General features: G+C 44.3%; 1 protein-coding gene across 6 annotated transcripts in view; it reads left to right on the top strand.

Annotated features, from left to right (window-relative positions):
* Positions 1-18,513, top strand: part of AspRS-m (aspartyl-tRNA synthetase, mitochondrial) — a 98,391-nt gene that overhangs the window by 4,756 nt on the left and 75,122 nt on the right. For all 6 annotated transcript variants that reach the window (XM_067114190.1, XM_067114192.1, XM_067114194.1 and 3 more), the window contains exon 2: positions 5,122-5,288. In XM_067114190.1, coding sequence (XP_066970291.1) covers positions 5,122-5,288 — 167 coding nt within the window. The remainder of the gene's footprint in view (positions 1-5,121; positions 5,289-18,513) is intronic.

Raw genomic sequence — 18,513 nt, 5'->3', positions numbered from 1 at the left:
TCAGGATGATAACAGACTACCTTTCAAGGACTGCTGCCTTCCCCTCACTCAAACACATTTTTGGTTTACTCTCCAGAATCTCCCAGAGTTCTGGTTCTGTCAGCAAAGGTGAGTGCAGTGCTGGAGAAAAATGGATTGGAAGCTGTAGATAATCTGCCCATGGGCTTCTTTTCTGGTGAAGTTGATGGGTGCCAAGACGGAGGTAACACATTCCATGTTGGAATCCATCACATTGGGTGCGCCCATTTTTCAGCCTTTTACTTTACCTCTTTTTCTTCTTTGTTTCTTCAGTCATGCTCTCCAACCTTTCTTACCATTGCTTCTTAGTGCGGTTGTGGGGTTTTCTCCCAGTAAAACCTTTAGATCCTTGTATTTCATCTCCTTTGTTTTCCAGGTCTCTTTGTCTTGCTGTCCAGCTACTTGAAATACTTCTTTTCACTGGCTCCAAGTGCTGAATGGCTGAAAGTGCCCTAGTGCTTGACTTGACAGCCTAAATTTTGCAAAATAAAATCGGCCATGGTGTCAATGAGAAATGTGTTAGCAGACCAGCTCAGTCACTAGTGGCAGGTAATGGAGACATGGTGATCCCTACATCTTTGTGTAATAGAAAAGCGCACAGAGTTTTAGGAATACCACTGGTCAACCTGTTCATCAGGTGGGTAGACAGAAAGCTCCCAGTGTTTTGCTGTCTCATGCCAGACCCTAGAGCTGACCTGCAAGATGCCTACCAGCACCCTTGAGACAGTGGACATTTTTGCTTTTCTGTCATTGTCTCATTTGCCAAGTGATTACCGAGTTTTAATCTTTCTTGGTCTCAGTATGACCCTGGTTACTCCTTGTTGGCCCTATACTAACTGAATGGTATCCTGATCTGGTAGCTGTTCTGGTCGAGGTATCCAGAGAGACCCTCCCTTTGCTCCACTCATCTCTTTTAGCTTCATATGCTTAGTGCCACCAGTCTGTACAGACCCTCAACCTTCACGCTTGGAGGTTATCCAGGAATTCACGCAAGAGAGGCTTTCTTGCAGGACTCTGCAGATGTCTGGCTATCTTTGGAAACCCTCAGTACCTTTGTATGAAGGAAAATAGACCATTTGCTGCGATTGACATTGTAGACAGAGTGGGTTTTCTCTCTCCTGTCAGAACTTCTCTTCGCAGATGGCAGACTTCCTTGTCCACCTTTGTTGAGACAGCCTCCTCTCAGTCCTTGTGGAAAAAGGCTATTTCTCTGCCTTGAGCTAGTTGTTTGACAGTAGGGCATGGATTTTTCTTCCTCAGTAGTTATCCATGCTCATGCTGAGCTTCGAATAATCTTGCTCATCAACTCTTTGAGCTATAGCCTCCCCGGTTGGGTGTGACTCTTGTCGCCCGCAGCCTAACTTGGACTGGGACCTCATTCTCAGTAATGTTTTTCTGTTAGCCTTATCCTTGGCATGCATGTTGGTGAGTTTTATGGCCTTTCATATTATTCGAAGGGCTGGGATTGTGTTATTTTTTTAGCTTGTGGTAAAAACTCAGAACTCATCAGTTTCTTACGAGAAATTTGGGAGTACTGTATCTTGGTTCTTACAGTCTTTGGCTATGTGGGGTGGGGACCAATTTTCATATTATACATACATATATACTCGTATGTATGTATGTATGTATATATGTTATTTTTATGATAGATTTTTTATTTTTTTTCCTATTTTTATATTTCTCATGTATGTTGTTATTATCTAAATCTTCAATATTATTATTTTGTCATTATTTTTCATGGGGGGCCACGTGCCCAGGTGCCACGGCCCTGGATCCATTAGTGTTGTGGGTGGTGATCAGGATGAGAGTCCTTTGTGTCCAGTGTGAACCTTTCAGGCATAATATCTCAAAAGTACCTTACCTCTCAGGCCAAGGTATTAGTACCTTTTTGTTATTACTAGCAGACATAAGATGATGTCCAATAACACTTCCATTTTGGCTTTGTGAAGCAGTTAAGCTGGTGTATGGGTCACCTTGCAATAAGGATGATCGTCCAGTTTGGGTGAAGCTCATGGAAGTAGAGATGTTGCCCCATTCCTATCCTTTGGAAGAAATAATTAGCTGCTCCACTGAGAACACAAACAGTTTCCTTATATGTTGGAGTGTCCTTCAGCTGTGCATTTGTTGAAACTTGTTTACTTTTCTTTTGGATGTTTGATGAATTTCATACAGAAATGAATATGTATGCCTAAGAAAGAATGAACAGTGTATATGTGAAGGATATGAGCAAGTTTGTTAGCACATGTCCTCCCTGGCTATAGATCCCCATCGATACTGTTCCTGTTGTAGAGGTAAGACCTGCAGATGAGATTTTCCTAATGATGGGTATGTGAGTTGGTCTCTTTCATGATGGAAAAGGTTTGGGAACAAGTCATTGGGTGGAAATGTTCACCCTTAAGTCCTCCAATTCTTTTTTGCTCACTGAGAGAGGTTCTCCTGTGGCCCGCTCTCTTTCATCAGGCATGTGAAGAGGCATCATCATTCAATATGTACAGTTCAGCACAGCACAGGATTCCCTCAGTTTTCATATAATGAGTTTGTAGATATATATAACTCACTCTGCCTCAACTTTGCATCTATTCCAGGCTGTGTAGGGGCTTACAGGAGTCATTGATCTATTGCTCACTCTTTTGACTAGAACATGACTTTCTGGGTGGAGATTCATCTTTCCATTCAGTTGTGAGACTATCCTCTACCTCAGGAGTAAGTTTCCTGCATAAAAGGCAATAGTTTATATTTCTGTACAAACAGATACCAAAGTCATTGGTGGTAAGAAGAAGACTGAGATGTCACAGGGTTGAGATCAGCCCGCTGGCCGCTTCCCATCTCATTTCCATGATGGATGCCAGATGCCACCAATTCCTTGTATAAACAATTCTTGATTCTGTTTTTACCAGTTCCAGCTGGTGCCAGAAGATTTATCCTAATTTTAAGACCACAGATTTGTTAGCTATGAAAAATACAAATTAATTTAAATTTGTCATTTTCCTTGGGTATATAAACCAGAGCCTTTATCATAATCATACCTCAACCACCCCAAATAGTTCCTGATATATAATGATAAAGTGTTGGCTTCTGGCAAGTAAGTGGGGGATTCCTCAGCTCAAGTTACCACTAATTGCGAATTAACCACCTGGTTATCAAGCTTCAGCAGCCATTTCCAGCTTTTGCTGAGGAATAGTTCTACACGTGAGACCGGTTTGTATGCTTAGGAAAAAGACATATTGCCTTTAAAACTAGAGGCATTTATCAGTGGAAGGAATTACTTCCAGATGAAAAAAGAGTTAGTTCTACATCTCAATTTGCATATATGCTTAGTAAATTCAGTACACTCTCCAGGAGCAATTTTTACTTGTAAGGCAACCTTTGTTCAACTGAATATATTTGTAGAAAACTAGGATGAGTTGGAAAACATCCAGGATCTTCACCCTTAGAAGAAAAAGAAAGATTGCACAAGCACTGTTAATGTTTTGTGTTAGGAATTAAATACCATGCCAAAATGAGTCAAATAATACTATTGGTTGAATAGTGATGATTTTGGAGATTTTTTCCAATGGAATATTAAGGGCAAGTTATTGATAAAAGAGAGGTGTTCCTTCAGAAACACAAAACCTTGGCTTTTATACAGGAGTATAACCTGTGGGCTAACTTTGTTTTGAGAAGATGCAACTGTCATGGCTCCTCTCTCAACAAGTTTCAGCTGAAAGAAGTCTCTCTTGATGGAACTGAGCAGTCTTGGACCTGTCTTTATTCTTTTCGAAGAGTAAAGTTGAGGTGGGAGCGAAAAAGAATCATTTGAGAACTTGGCATTTTAATCCACTATACAGTACAGTATAGTGTTCTTCAAGTCCCCAGAAAAAAGGAGCTTGATTGGATACTGTAACCAAATTTTCAGGGGTGACTATGTCTTCGAGGTTGGGTTTCCAAAAGGCTGAGGCCTCCATTAAGTTGTAGCAAAGATTCTATGTTTTACTTCATGGAAGGGCATGGAGTCTTCCCAGTCCTTTTGACCACCCTTAAGGTTCAGGCTTGAAGGGGAGGCAAGGGGAAGAATAAAGGTGGACATTGAGGTAGGCTGTTCCTCTCTCCAGTTGCCATGAGTAGGGGATATGTACCTTGTCAATAGTTATTTAAGCTGGGATAGGGGGCAGATCCCTTATTGTATGTGTTCTTGAAGATGATTATGGACTCCTTTCATGGACTACTGCCACCCCATCTCTTGAACTTTATTCCCCTATTTAGCCTACCTTCCCAGATCTCCAAATGTTCAGCCCCTGCCATCAGAGGTGAGAGTGATGCTGGAAAAGAACGTGCTGGAATTTGTAGATGATATGTCCCTGGGTTTCTGTAGTACTTTTCCTGTTGGAGAAGTCACCTGTGGGTTTGAGATTGGTTATTGTTCTCTTTCTGTTTAATGAGTTCATTCATCAAACTTGGTGCCAGATTGAGACAACATGCACCTTGTTGGACTCTTATCAGAGAAAGCGACTTCATGCTTTCAGTGGATCTGAAAGATCCTGCTGAATGACCTCATAGGTCCCAGTGCTTGGCCTAAATTTTATATTTCATTCTATTCCATATTTTCAAATACCTACTCATCAGACTTTCAGAAGGTACTTTCACTTTATTTTTGGAGGGTTTGTTGACCAGTTCATAGTCCTGTACTTCAGACTGGAAGCAGCCCTTCATGTGTTCAAATGAAAGTTCACCTTGTTCCAGGACAGAGACCAGCAAGTCTGAAGACCTAATTATTATGCCGTAGCAACCTACAGATTGGCAGTGCATCTGATTTTTTAATGGTGGATTGTCTGGGCTTGATAATGAGACTTTGGACTTGTTGGCCAAGGCTTAGTTAGTGTTAGTAGCCTTAAGAATGTTGGATACTTATTGTTGTGTTTGAATGGAATATGCAAATTAAGTAATGTACTCTATTAACCTATTTTGTACTGAAAGCCTTTAGCAAAGGTGGCATATATATATGTATGGTGGTATAGCATGAAATACCCAGCATTGATTTTTAAGAATTTCATATTGTGCAGTACAGTATATTCGCTGTATACAGCATAGACAGCTTTTTTAATTTTCTGTTACCATTATTAACAGGTCAGACTGTTGGTTTCACACTCAAGACCCATACCTGTGGTGAGTTGACGGCTCACAACGTTGGTGAAACTGTTACTCTTCGAGGATTTTTACAGTATCAGCGTATGGGTAAATTTGCAGTGCTCAGGGATTCTGCTGGACAGACACAGATAATTCTGAGGGAGGAGGTTAGTGATTGTCATTACGTACGTAGTTGAGAGAGGAGGTTACTATTGTTGTAGATTTTCTACTTACTGTATTTAGGAGAGGAGGTTATGGTTACCTGTAAAAGAGTACATCTTATTTAACAGAGAAGTATATAATGTGTACATTAGAGAGGTTAGTGTTTTTATTAGTTTGCTACTTTTGTGAGAGGAAGTTATTCCCTTTTTAAGTTTCATACTGCCTTTTGGGTGGATGCTAGTATTAGCTTTAGCCATACCATTTATGTTTGCAAACTATTTGAGGGAGCAAGCTGTTGTCCTTATGGAAGTGTACCATCAATGTTTCTATTATTTTCATAAATGGGATTTTTCCAATTTTTCTAACTGATCATACCAGCCATCAACTAAGTGTAGGGCGATTATCTTAAGCACTCAGAATTCTGACGGAAACTTGTAAAAAAATTTAATGGGTTGGGCATAATGAGCTAGTATTTCTGCCAGATACAGTATGTGAAAAGATGGGAATGTCAAACACATTTTTATATTAGTTTATTAAGTACAAGTATTGTTAATGATAATGATTGTTTTGACTGTAGTCTAGTCAATATTGTTTTATTTTAATCAGGAAAATTACATTTCTCTGTGATAGGCATGTAACTTTATTATTGTTTATACAGTACTTAAAACAATACTGTTCCAAAAGTGACATTATATATAAAAAAAAATCTTAAATGATCACCTCTAAGTGAATGCCAATTTTAGCTATTGTTTTAAATAAAAAAAGTGGTTTTTATATGAGGAACTTACCAAGTGATTACATAGCTATTGGTTCCCTAATCTACGACAGCTTGAAAATTCAAAATTTGCGTGGTGGCGCTGTTATCGTTAGTGTGTAGGTGACAAGGCCCCGCCCACCATCCGGGACTCGAGGAAACAACCCAGCTGAGAGCTCAATTCGTTTTCTGCCGGCTTCCGGTTAACATTGGAAGTTTTCACGTAGCGGCTTCTTCGCTTTTCGGCTTTTCTTTGCATGAATTTGGTGAAGTATTCAGAATTTGTTGCTTTGTGGCTTGCTACCATTGTCAAATTGTTGTTCGAGGTATTATTTAGTTAACAGTGTCGGATTCCAGTTCATCTAGTATTCGCTTTTGTTCTGAGGGTTGTAGAACTAGGCTAACTAAGCTTTCTTACGATTCTCATACAAAATGCACTAAATGTAGGGGGCGAGAACGTAGTAAGGATAATACTTGCATAGAGTGTCAGGATTGGGAGGATAAGAAATGGAAAATCTTGAAATCTTGTCTAGAGAAATTAGAAAGAGATAAGAAGAGGAAAGCAGCCACTAGGGCTGAAAGTAGGGCCAATGTAGATTCCATTCCTTTGGAAAATATAGGGGGTGACAGAACTACCACTCCTCCAACTCCTCCTCCTCCTCCTCCTATCCTGAGTCCTCCTACTGTACCATCTACTCCTGTTCCAGGTTTCCATGATTCCACTCGTAGTGCCCTTGCCAGCCTCGAATCTAGGTTCGATCAGAAATTTACTGTATTATCTAGTACTATTATGGAAATGGGATCAGCTATTAAATCTCTAACGGAAAAAAATTAAATTTTATATAAGTAACTTAAACAGTAATTACATAGCTATTAGTTTCTTTTAACCGGCAGCTTGAAATTTTGAAATTGCAGGTCACGCAAGTTTGTTTTGGTTATGGCGACATGCCCCGCCCACTTTCGGGTGTAAGAGAAAGTACAACATAGCATAGCATAAAGCTTCAATTTGTTTCTGCCGGCTGTGGTTGAAGGACTGTGGTTGGCAGCAGCTTGAATTTTGAAATTTATACTTTGCTGGTTGTTTGCTCGATCTTTGGTTGGTGAAGTATTTATTTTCGTAGCCTTTCAGCATTGAGATAATGTTAGGCGAGTTTTGATCATTGGTTTACGATTTTTTGCCCATTTTTTGGACTTGTCGTAGAATATTCCAGGATGTCTGACAGTAGTAGCTCTAGTGTTAGGTATTGTAGCAAAGGCTGCAGTACTAGACCGACTAAAGAATCTTACGACTCACACTGTTTGTGTTCAATGTAGGGGACAAACATTTTCAGTGGATTTACGTTATGAGGAGTGTAGTGACTGGGACTTAAAGAAGTGGAAGACTTTAGATTCACATCTTAAGAAACTAGCTAGAGACAGGAAGAGGAAAGCTATTGCTAGGGAATCCAGTAAAGCTTTAGCTAGTCAGGATTCATCCACTAAGTCGGATGCAATTGCACCTGTAATTTCTTCCGATCCAGTTCCATCTCCTCCACCTGTGCAACCCTCTCCTTTACCTGGCTCTCACGTTTCCGATCCCAACACCATCGTCACTCTGGAGACGAAAACCTGACACTCGCTTTGAGTTGATTGTGCAATCGATCACTAACTTAGCATCATCAGTGAAAGTGTTAATGGATAAGAGTGAGTCAGAGCACCCTGTGGCACCCAGTACAAGTGCAGTGGTAGTGGAGGAGGTGGCTGTTTGGCCCGCCGAATCGCCTAGGCCAAGGTCCCTGACATACTCCCCAGCACCTGGGAGAAGTCAAACTGGTAACCTCAGGGAGGTCAGTGGGGTCTGTCCCCAAGCAGTCACCCCCTCAGTTCAGTCTGTTGATGAATCCCAGACTGCAACCAAAGGCCATTAGAAAGGCCTTCAAGTGAGTGCTTACTGTATGTCCTCCAGCTCCAAAGAAATTAGTCCCAGGCGCGCACGGCACTATGTGGACAAGTCACGCCCGCTGAAAAGGCGTGCAGTGGATTTTGAGATTTCTTCCCCTGTTCCTTGTAAGAAGGGCAAGGATTCAGCTTGCCCCTTGTGCAGTCACTGGGACAGCCCGGAACAATTCTCTTCCGCTTCTTCTGATGACGGTTGTAAATTGGCACTGAAGCGCCTTGTGCGTGTAGACATTCTTCGTCGAATAAAGGAACTACTTCATTAGGAGTTGTGCATCCAGCACCTTCATCTCTGCAATCAGCACCCAAGCGGCCAGCAATTAGCGTCGAAGCGCCCAAGCTCCTGTTTGCGGATGAGTGCCCATTGGCGCCCATTCGCCATCAGGTTTCATCACTGACTCCTGTCTCTACAGTGCCCCCCAAGTGCCCACTGGCGCCCGCTCCTCCACCACTTCATGGTAGTGTCGTCTTGGACATTGTTCCTCCTTCAGTTGACCTGATTCAGAGCAAACTGGATAATATTCTCAGTTTGCTTCAGAAGTCTCCTTCTACAGCTGAGACGACAGCAGACTTATCGCTTTCTCCTGTTTCTTCTGAGGAAGAGGTTGTTCCAGACCAAGATGCTCCTTCGTTGGCACACTCTGCGTTGTTGAGGTTCCTGCTAACGACTTTTCCAAGCTTCTTTTCGTCAGCTACTCCCTCCTTTTCTGCTTCGACTTTCTTTATGGAAACCCCCTCAGTCAGTTCTTCAAGGTTTCCAAATTTGCTTCTCTCCGCTTCGGCGAAGAAGGCACTGAAGGAAGTAGAAGGGTGGTTTTCTGAGAAGAGGGAACAAGTCAAAGCAGTTTTTTGTTTCCCTCCTCCCAAGTTGTCCAGATCGAGCTACAGGTTTTATGCGACCGAAGCTCCTTCCCTGGGAGTCTCTGCCTCCTCTCACAGAGACTTCTCCGGCCTTATCGACTCGGCTAGGAGATCAGCTTTCTCCTCAGCCAAAATTGTTTTCAGCCTCAGAACTAGCGCACCCTCTCAAGAATATTTTCAAGGTTTTTGAAGTGATGAGCTTCTTAGACTGGGCCGTGGGCGCACTAGCATGCAAGCTTGGAGAATGCTCCTTGTTACCTCAAGAAATCTCTTCAGATCTCTTAGGAGTACTTTTCTGTATTGACAGGGGCGTGCGCGATAGTACGCAGGATTTAGCTAGTCTGTACGCCATGGGCGTGCTTAAGAAAGGAGAGCTTTGGTGTTCTTTTACTTCGAAAGGTATCACTCTGTCTCAGAGATCAGTCCTCCTCTTCTGCCCCTTGGACAAGACGCACCTTTTTCCCCAGGCTATAGTACTGGACATCTCCTCTGACTTGCAGGAAAAGAACGATCAGGACCTGCTCTCCCAGTCTGCGAGATGCCCCAAGGATCCTTCGACTCTTCCTCCCAGATCTTCTTCTCTGCTGCAGCCTACTGTCTTTCGGAGCTCCCATTCTAGAGCACATACTAGAACAAGAACATATACCCGTTTCTCACAGCTTTCCATCTAGAAGTCCTCTTCCAAGTCCTCCAAGAAATGAGGTCATAGTCCTCCGTACTCAGGTAGGAGCGTGGCTCCTCCGCTTTTGGGAACGGTGGGAACAAAAGGGAGTGGAATCTTGGATAGTGTCTGTCCTGAAGGAGGGCTACACTATCCCCTTTTTGAACAGACCTCCTCTAATCTGCAAGCCTGTTGAATTGACAGCTACTCTCCAGGCTCAGAGAGATTTGCTGCTCTCTTGCTAGAGGTCGAGTCTCTTGTTCAGAAAGAGGCTATAGAGGTAGTAGAGGACATTCATTCTCTGGGATTCTACAACTGTCTCTGTGTAGTGCCCAAGTCATCAGGGTGCTGGAGACCCATTTTGGACGTAAGTGCTCTAAATGTCTTTGTCAAAAAGACAACATTCAAGATGGAAACAAACCAATCGGCCCTTACAACCATTCGCCAGGGAGAGTGGATGGCGTCCACTGACATGCAGGAAGCATACTTTCACATTCCAGTGCATCCGACTTCGAGACAATACCTCAGATTTGTGTTTCAGGGCAAGGTGTTCCAATTTCGGGCTCTGTGCTTCGGTCTCTCAACGGCGCAGCAAGTGTTCACCAGGGTATTGGCTCCACTAGTGAAATGGCTTCATTTGATGGGGATAAAGATATCCTTTTATCTAGATGACTGGTTATTACGTTCCCACTCAAAAGCCCTATGTACGGAGGACATTCGCGCGACTCTTCTCTTGGCCCAGAATTAGGTCTTCTCATCAATGGGGGGACAAGTCTCTCCTGACACCTTCTCAGGAGATTCCTTATTTAGGAATGACGATCAACTCTTGGGATTTTCAGGTTTTTCCAGTCCCAAAGAGAATGGAAAAGTGTCTTCAGACAGTGGAAGAATTTCTGAAACTAAACTTTTGCTCAGCCAATCAATGGATGAGTCTTCTAGGCACTCTCTCGTCCATAGAACAGTTCGTCACTCTGGGAATTTGCACCTGAGACCTCTCCAGTTCTTCTTCAGAGCCAGCTGGAATAGGAAAAAGTTTCCGGATTTGTTTGTGTTCCTGATAACGATGGAAATCAAGGAGGACCTTCGTTGGTGGAATTCCAGGAAGAGACTATCAGAAGGGAAATCTCTTCAACCTCTGAATCCCAGCCTAGAGTTCTTTTCAGACGTGTCGAACCTAGGCTGGAGAGCTCTTTTGGGGTTAAAAGAAGTGTCAGGTAACTGGTCTCAGGAACAGCAAAACTGGCACATCAACGTAAAAGAATTACAGGCAGCCCCCGGTTATCGGTGGGGTTCCGTTTCTGAGGGTGTGATGATAACTGAAAATCGGCAATTTTCGGAGGTTATCGTTTGGCGCCGATTTTCGGTTATCGGCGCTTCTGTTAGGTATGTGTTGGCGCCAATACCCAATTATCGGCGCCAATAAATGGAAATTGGCGATTTTCAACACCGAAAATTGCCGATTTTCGTCGCTAGACAAGCCCCATAAAACCGGATCGCTGTTAACCGAGCCCGCCATTAAGCGGGGACTGCCTGTACAGGCAATATTTCTGGGCCTACAGTGCTTCGCTTCAGAAATTCGGGGGAGGACAGTAGCAGTGCATTCAGACAGCGCGACAGCACTGGCATACGTCAAGGAACAAGAGGAAACCCACTCTTTCTCCCTGTACGAAGCAGCAAGGGGTCTTCTTCTTTGGTTACACCAGAACAACGCTCAAGTGACAGCGTGTTTTATCTGGGGGAGACAGCATTCTGGCAGACGAATTGAGCCATCAGAAACAGATCCTTCCCACCGGATGGACTTTAGACCCATTAGTTTGTCTGGATCTGTGGAAGCTCTTGGGGAAACCCATGATAGATTTGTTTGCGTCATCCAGGAATCACTGACTTCCTCTCTTCTGCTCACCAGTACCAGATCCCTTGGCATGGGCGACCGATGCAATGTTGCAGGACTGGTCGGACAAAGATCTGTATGCCTTTCCCCCATTCAGTTTAGTAAGACAAGTCATCAACAAGTTCCGGTCTCATCAAAACCTGTCCATGATCATGATAGCCCCCTTCTGGCCAGCAAAAGAGTGGTTCCCGGGTCTGCTAGAACTTGTTGCGGACTTCCCGAGACTGCTGCCACAGAAGCAACAACTTCTCAGGCAACCTCACTTCTGACAGTTCCACCAAAACCTATCTTCTCTGGCCCTAACAGGATTCAAACTGTTAGGCGACTGCTCCGAAAGAAGGGCTTTTCAAGAGCGGCTGCAGATGCAGTCGCGAAGTATAGAAGACAGTCATCAGATAATGTCTACCAGGCTAAATGGTTCATCTTCAGGTCCTGGTGCAGACGAAATAGCGTGTCCTCTTTTAATACCTATGTAGCAGAAATAGCGGACTTTCATTTGTTCCTATGCTCCACTAAAGGACTTTCCACCTCTACGATTAAAGGCTACAGAGCTATGCTTATCTCGGTCTTCCACCATAAAGGAATGGGCTTGTCATCTAACCAGGATTTGTCCGACCTTATTAAGTCCTTTGATACCGCAAAGCTTAAAGAAAAACCTTTGCCGTTCTGGAACATAGATGTGGTACTTAAGTGGCTGGCTAGTTCACATTTTGAGTCTGTGCAATCTATCTCTTTAAGGGATCTAACCAGGATAACTCTTTTTCTCGTCGCTTTGGCCACTGCCAAGAGATCCAGTGAAATCCATACTTTGGACCGAAACATTGGATTTTCTCAGGGGAATGCAGTTTACTCCTTTTCCATAGACTTTTTAGCTAAGAACAAATTGCCATTGAATCCATGGCCTTGTTCTTTTACGATCAAGAGCTTGTCTGAGATAGTAGGGCCATTGGAAGAAGAAAGAGCTCTCTGTCCAGTAAGGGCCCTTAAGTTTTATCCTCACAGAACGAAGGACATTCATGGTACTTCAAGGAATCTTTGGTGTTGTGTGAAATATCCCTCTAGACCCTTGTCTAAGAATGCCCTGGCATTTTTTCTGAGGAACTTGATTTCAGAAGCACATTCCATGGTGACTGATGACTCGCTCTCCTCTTAAAAGGTAAAACCGTATAAGATAAGAGCAGTCGCTACATCTTTGGCGTTTAAGCGCAATTTATCTCTCACTTCAATTGTGCAAGCGATGTTTTGGAAGTGCAAGTCGGTGTTTGCATTGCATTACTCAAGGGATATCGAGACTATTTACGATCAGTGCAGTACCTTGGGTCCGTTTTACGCGGCTGGCGTGGTGTTGAGGGAGGAAACGTAGAAAGCAATGTCCTTTCTTATATCTCTTCCCCTTGCTTAGGGTGTTAAGTTTTTTGGGGAGCCTGGGAGCACTATGTACTTGGAGTGCTCTCCAGTCTTTTGGTTGTAATGGTTGGGTATTGGTGTTTTTAATTTGGTTTTTGGTGGTTATGGTGACTACTTACTCTGGTTATTTTGTGTGGTACTGCACCCTGGGCAGGGGCATCTTGTTGTACTTTGCTAGCCCTTGGAAATTAGTCCATCGCTACAAAGCACCCACTGTAGTAGTAGGCCATCAAGGCTTTACCGCCTCGCCTCTACTGGATAAGATGAGCGCCAACCGGAGGCATTGTCTACCTGTAGCAGCTCTCTTATCAGGTAAGGTTCAATAACTTTGATTCAATGTTAGCAAATTTCTATTCTCAAACTCATTACTATTAATAATGTTTTGGGGTAGATATGTCCAACATAACCACCTCCATTCAATGTGGGAATCAGCTATGTAATTACTGGGTAAGTTACTTATATAAAAATGACATTTTGATAATAAAATAAAGTTTTATATACAGTATACTTACCCAGTAATTACATGATTGGAGCCCACCCACCTCCCCTCACTTGGACAATAGGGCATAAACAGATTGAAGCTCTTTGCTATGTTGTACCTTCTCTTACACCCGAAAGTGGGCGGGGCATGTCGCCATAACCAAAACAAACTAGCATGACCCGCAATTTCAAAATTTTAAGCTGCCGGTTAAAAGAAGTAATAGCTGTGTAATTATGGGTAATATATATATAAAACTTTATTTTATTATAAAAATGCCATGTTTGACAGTGCAGTGAGAAATGAGAGTGATGTGTACATTGAGGAGGTGCTTGTCCCTCCCACCAGTGCTCATAGACGTAGGTCACTGTTCCGCTCCCCCTCACCGGGGAGAAGACATACCAGAAGTCCAAATGCTGTTGGAAAGGCGTTCCTGTGCATCAACTTTCTTTTGATTCGGAATCTTCCAGTCCGCACAAGAAGCTCCCATATTGCTACTCTACTTCTTTACGCCCGCTCAAGAGACATGAGGATATTAGCGACTCTTATCCCCTGGCTGTCAAGAGGTACAGGGAGTCTAGCCCACAACCTTCCTGCAGTTTTCAAGTCAAACCTGATTCTCCTGCTCATCGTCGTCATTTCTTCAGAGACAGTCCTGAGCGCTATAAGTGTTCTAAGTGCCCGACCTCTTCCAAGTGCCCACCAACTTGTGCCAGACTTCCGCTGATGAGTGCCCGCCGCCTTGTGCCAGAATACCGCTGATGAGCGCCCAGTGCTCGCCGTCTTGCGCCAGGATACTGCTGATGAGCGCCTGGTGCCCGCCGTCTCGTGCCAGACTTCCGCTCTAGAGCGCCCGGCGCCAACCCCCAAACTTCCTACACCAACAGCCGAACTCCCTGCTGCTGCTTCTGGAGCCCATGCACCTTCTTCTGTTATTCCGTCTTCCTCATCGGTCCAGGAAGATTCTTTAGTCCCACTCAAGCGCCAATTGACCGAGCTTATGGGTGTTTTTGAAGAAATCCTCTTCTGCTCCAGAGTCCAAGGATAAATCATTGTCCCCTATCTCTTCGGAAGAGGAAGAGATTGTTCAGGATACGGTTCCCTCTTCTGCTTACTTGTCTCTTCTGCGTTTCCTCCTGGAAAATTTCCCTGATTTCTTCGTGCCTGCTTCGCCTACGTCTCCAGCTTCTACCTTCCTCATGAAAAAGCATTTGTCAGGAGGTATCAGGTTACCAAAGCTAGTTCTTTCCTCCTCCTCAAAGAAGGCTTTCAAAGAAGTTCATGCCTGGCTGGCTGCTAAGAGAGAACAGGGCAAAGTGACATTCGCTTTTCCGCCCAGCAAATTGTTGAAGATGAGGTACTCTTACTATGCCACTGGGGAAGCTCCTTCCCTGGGGGTTCCTGCCTCCTCCCAAGGGGACTTCTCTGGCCTGGTGGATTGATCTTGTAGAATGGCCTTTTTGTCAGCCAAGATAATGTTTTCCTCAGCTGAACTGGATCACCTTATCAAGAATATATTTAAGGTGTTTGAGATACTTAGGTTCCTCGATTGGGCCATCGGGGTGCTAGCGAGGAAGATTGAAGACTGTCCTGATCTAGCTGAAGATTTTGCCTCAAATTGGCTAGGAGTTCTTTCATGCTCAGACAGAGCAATTAGAGATGGCTCTTTAGAACTCGCCTCCCTATTTTCTATAGGCGTCCTTAAGAAGAGGGAGCTCTGGTGTTCATTCACCTAGAAAGGAGCCTCGCTGACTCAGAAGTCAGCTCTACTTTTCGCTCCTTTAGACAAGTCTCACCTCTTTCCTCAAAACACAGTGAAGGACATTCTTTCGGACTTGCAGAGTAAGTCCACCACTGAGATGTTGGCACAGTCCACTAGACATCCAAAGGAGCCTGTGCCTTCCATATCAAGATCATTCTCCCCTCTTCAGTCTCAACCCTTTCGTGGAGGGAGAGCTAAGATCCAGCCTCGACCTAGATCAAACTTGCGACCTCCTATGAAGTCCATTAAGAGGTCTTCCTTCAAATCTAACCCCAAGAAGTGAGAAGTTAGTCCTCTGCACCCAGGTAGGAGCCAGACTTCTACTTTATTGGAAAGAATGGAAGAGCAGAGGAGCAGACCCCTGGGTGATCAAGGATCTCAAGGAGGGCTACTCCATTCCTTTTGTAAAACTCCTCCGTTAGGTTACAATCGCCTTTTCGTGGTTCTGAAGGCCTCGGGGCTAGAGGCCCGTTCTGGGTGTCAGCACCTTGAATGTGTTCATACTGAAGACGAAGTTTCACATGGAGATCATTTGCTCAGTCATGTCCTCAGTACAACAGGGGAACTTGATGGTCACCCTGGATATGCAGGATGCGTATTTTCACGTCCCTGTTCATCCAGACTCACGAAAATTTCTATGCTTTGTTTTTCAGGACTGGATACTAAAGTTCCAGGCCCTATGCTTCGGCTTATCGACAGCTCCTCAAGTTTTCACACGAACCCTTGCTCCTCTGGGGAATTGGCTTCACCTTCTCGGAATCAACATCAACTTATATCTAGATGATTGGCCTCTCCACTCGTCGTTGGAGGAAAATTGTACGGAGGACTTGAGAAGAACTCTCTATCTGACACAGGAGTTAGGCATTCTCATAAACAAAAAGAAATCCCTTCTGACACCGACTCAGGAGGTTCCCTATTTAGGATGATACTGAACTCGGACTTTTCGGGCTTTTCTGTCGCCCAGAAGAGTCAAGAACTGCCTTCGAACTGTCAGTCAGTTCCTTGCTCTTCCTTCCTGCTCGGCAGTGCAGTTGATGAGTCTTCTGGGGACCCTCGCTTCAGTAGACCAGTTTGTAAATCTAGGCAGACTGCACATAAGACCCCTTCAGTTTTTCCTCAAAGCGAATTGGTGCAGAAAAACCCAACCAGACTCTTCCATCCTCCCGGTTACATCAGAAATCAAAGGGGATCTTCGGTGTTGGTCGTGCGGAGTAAGACTTCAAGAAGGGAAGACTCTTCTCCCAGTGTGCTCAGACCTTCTATTTTATTCAGATGCCTCTGACCTAGGCTGGGACACCCTTCTGGATGGCTGGGAAGTCTCCGGAACATGGACTACGGTACAACAGAATTCTCACATCAACGTAAAGGAACTGAGAGCAATTCACCTGGGCCTTCAGTCCTTCTCGGGTCTGGTCCACGGCAAGAAAATTGTAGTACACGCAGACAACACCATGGCTCTTGCTTACATTCGCAAACAGGGCCACGTATTCCTTCTCTCTACGAGACAGCGAGGGATCTCCTTCTGTGGGCGGAGGAGAACCAAGTCTCTCTTGTCACCCGGTTCATTCAAGGGAGAATGAACGTGATTGCGGACAAATTAAGCCGCCTCAAACAGGTCCTTCCAACTGAATGGACCTTGGACCCGATAGTCTGCGACAACCTATGGAAACTGTGGGGCAAACCCACAGTGGATCCTTTCGCAACGTCGAGAAACCACTGTCTTCCCCTCTTTTGCTCTCCGGTCCCAGATCTTCAAGCATGGAGCACGGACGCCATGCTTTTGGACTGGACAGACTTAGATGTGTATGCCTTCCCTCCTTTCGGAATGATCAGGGGAGTAGTCAACAAGTTGTTGACGCATCAGAACACCTTCATGACCCTAGTAGCCGCATTTTGGCCGAGCAAGGAATGGTTTCCAGACTTGGGTCAACTCCTGGTAAACTACCCAAGACTCCTACAAAAACAGTCTCTGCTCGGACAATCCCACTTTCCCAGATTCCACCAAGGGTTATCCGCTCTGGCCCTGACAGGCTTCAGACTGTCAAGCGCCGTGTCAGAGCAAAAGGGTTTTCGAGACAGGCTGCAGAGGCAATTGCGAGATGCAGACGAGCTTCTTCTGTAAATCTCTACCAATCAAAGTGGGCAGTGTTCAGAAGGTGGTGCAGCTGCCATAATGTCTCTTCTTCTGAAACATCTATAAGCTAAATAGCTGACTTTTTGATATTTCTAAAGCCCACCAGGAAGCTGTCGACCTCTACCATCAAAGGGTATAGGTTGATGCTCAGCTCAGTTTTTAGCACAGAGGAATGGACCTGTCTTCTAATCAAGATATCACCGACTTGATCAAATCCTTCGATACGTCCAAGAAGGAAAGTTCTTCCAGCGTCTCTTGGAACTTATACATTGTACTGAAGTGGATTTCAGGTCCTCAATTCAAACCTCTTCGTTCTGTTTCCCTCAGGAATCTCATGAAAAAGACTCTTTTAATGGCTCTTGCTACTGCCAAGCGTATTAGCGAGTTACAGTCAATAGACAAGAGAATAGGCTTTGCACAAGAGGACGCAGTCTGCTCTCTCTCTCTTGGTTTCCTCGCAAAGAATGAGGACCCATCTAAACCCTGGCCTAGATCCTTCGTCATCAAGAACCTTATGGATATCTTAGGACCTGAGGAAGAAGAAAGACTCCTCTGTCCAGTGAGGTGCCTCAGGTACTATCTTCAGAGGATGGAAAAGATTAGAGGACCTTCGAGCAACCTCTGGTACTCTGTAAGAAACCCAGTTTGCCCTCTCTCCAAAAATCCCATATCCTTTTTTCTGAGAGAGTTAATATTAGAAGCCCACTCTCAGATCCAGGAAGAAGCCTTTCCATTACTTAAGGTTAAGGCTCACGAAATTAGGGCAGTCGCAACTTCCCTCACTTTTAAACACAACTTGTCTCCTTTCTCGATCCTACAGTCGACATTCTGGAGATGCAAGTCCATATTCGCCTCACACTACCTCAAGGACATAGAAAACGTGTTTGAAAATTGTACCACTTTAGGACCTTTATCTGTGGTTGGCATAGTGCTGGAAGAGGAAGCATAGGGAATCTCTCTGTTCCTTTGCTATCCACTCGCCTTGACTTAAGGTTTTGAGTCAATTGGAAGCCTGGAGTACCCACCAGTTCATATTTTATTATTGATAATGGTTGGGTATTGGTTTTATTCTATGGTGTAGGTGATAGTGTTGTCATTTTGTATTCTGGCCTTTGCCCAGGGCAAGGGTATCTTTTAAAACTTTGTCAGCATATGGTGTACTTCCTCAGCTGCAAAGTTCCCACTAATGTAGTGGCGACCCTTGGCTATACTGCCATGTCCACTACAAGTTGAGAGAAGCACCAACCAGAGGCAGTACCTACCTGCAGCAGCTCTCTCAACAGGTAAGGAAACAACAAACATTTAGTCAATGTTAGCAACCTTTCTATTTCAAATTCATTACAGTAC

This window comes from Macrobrachium rosenbergii, chromosome 13 (genome assembly GCF_040412425.1).
Source record: "Macrobrachium rosenbergii isolate ZJJX-2024 chromosome 13, ASM4041242v1, whole genome shotgun sequence".
Taxonomy (NCBI): Eukaryota; Metazoa; Arthropoda; class Malacostraca; order Decapoda; family Palaemonidae; genus Macrobrachium; species Macrobrachium rosenbergii.
Note: the sequence above shows the minus strand (reverse complement) of the source record. Positions and strands in the feature narration are given on the sequence as shown.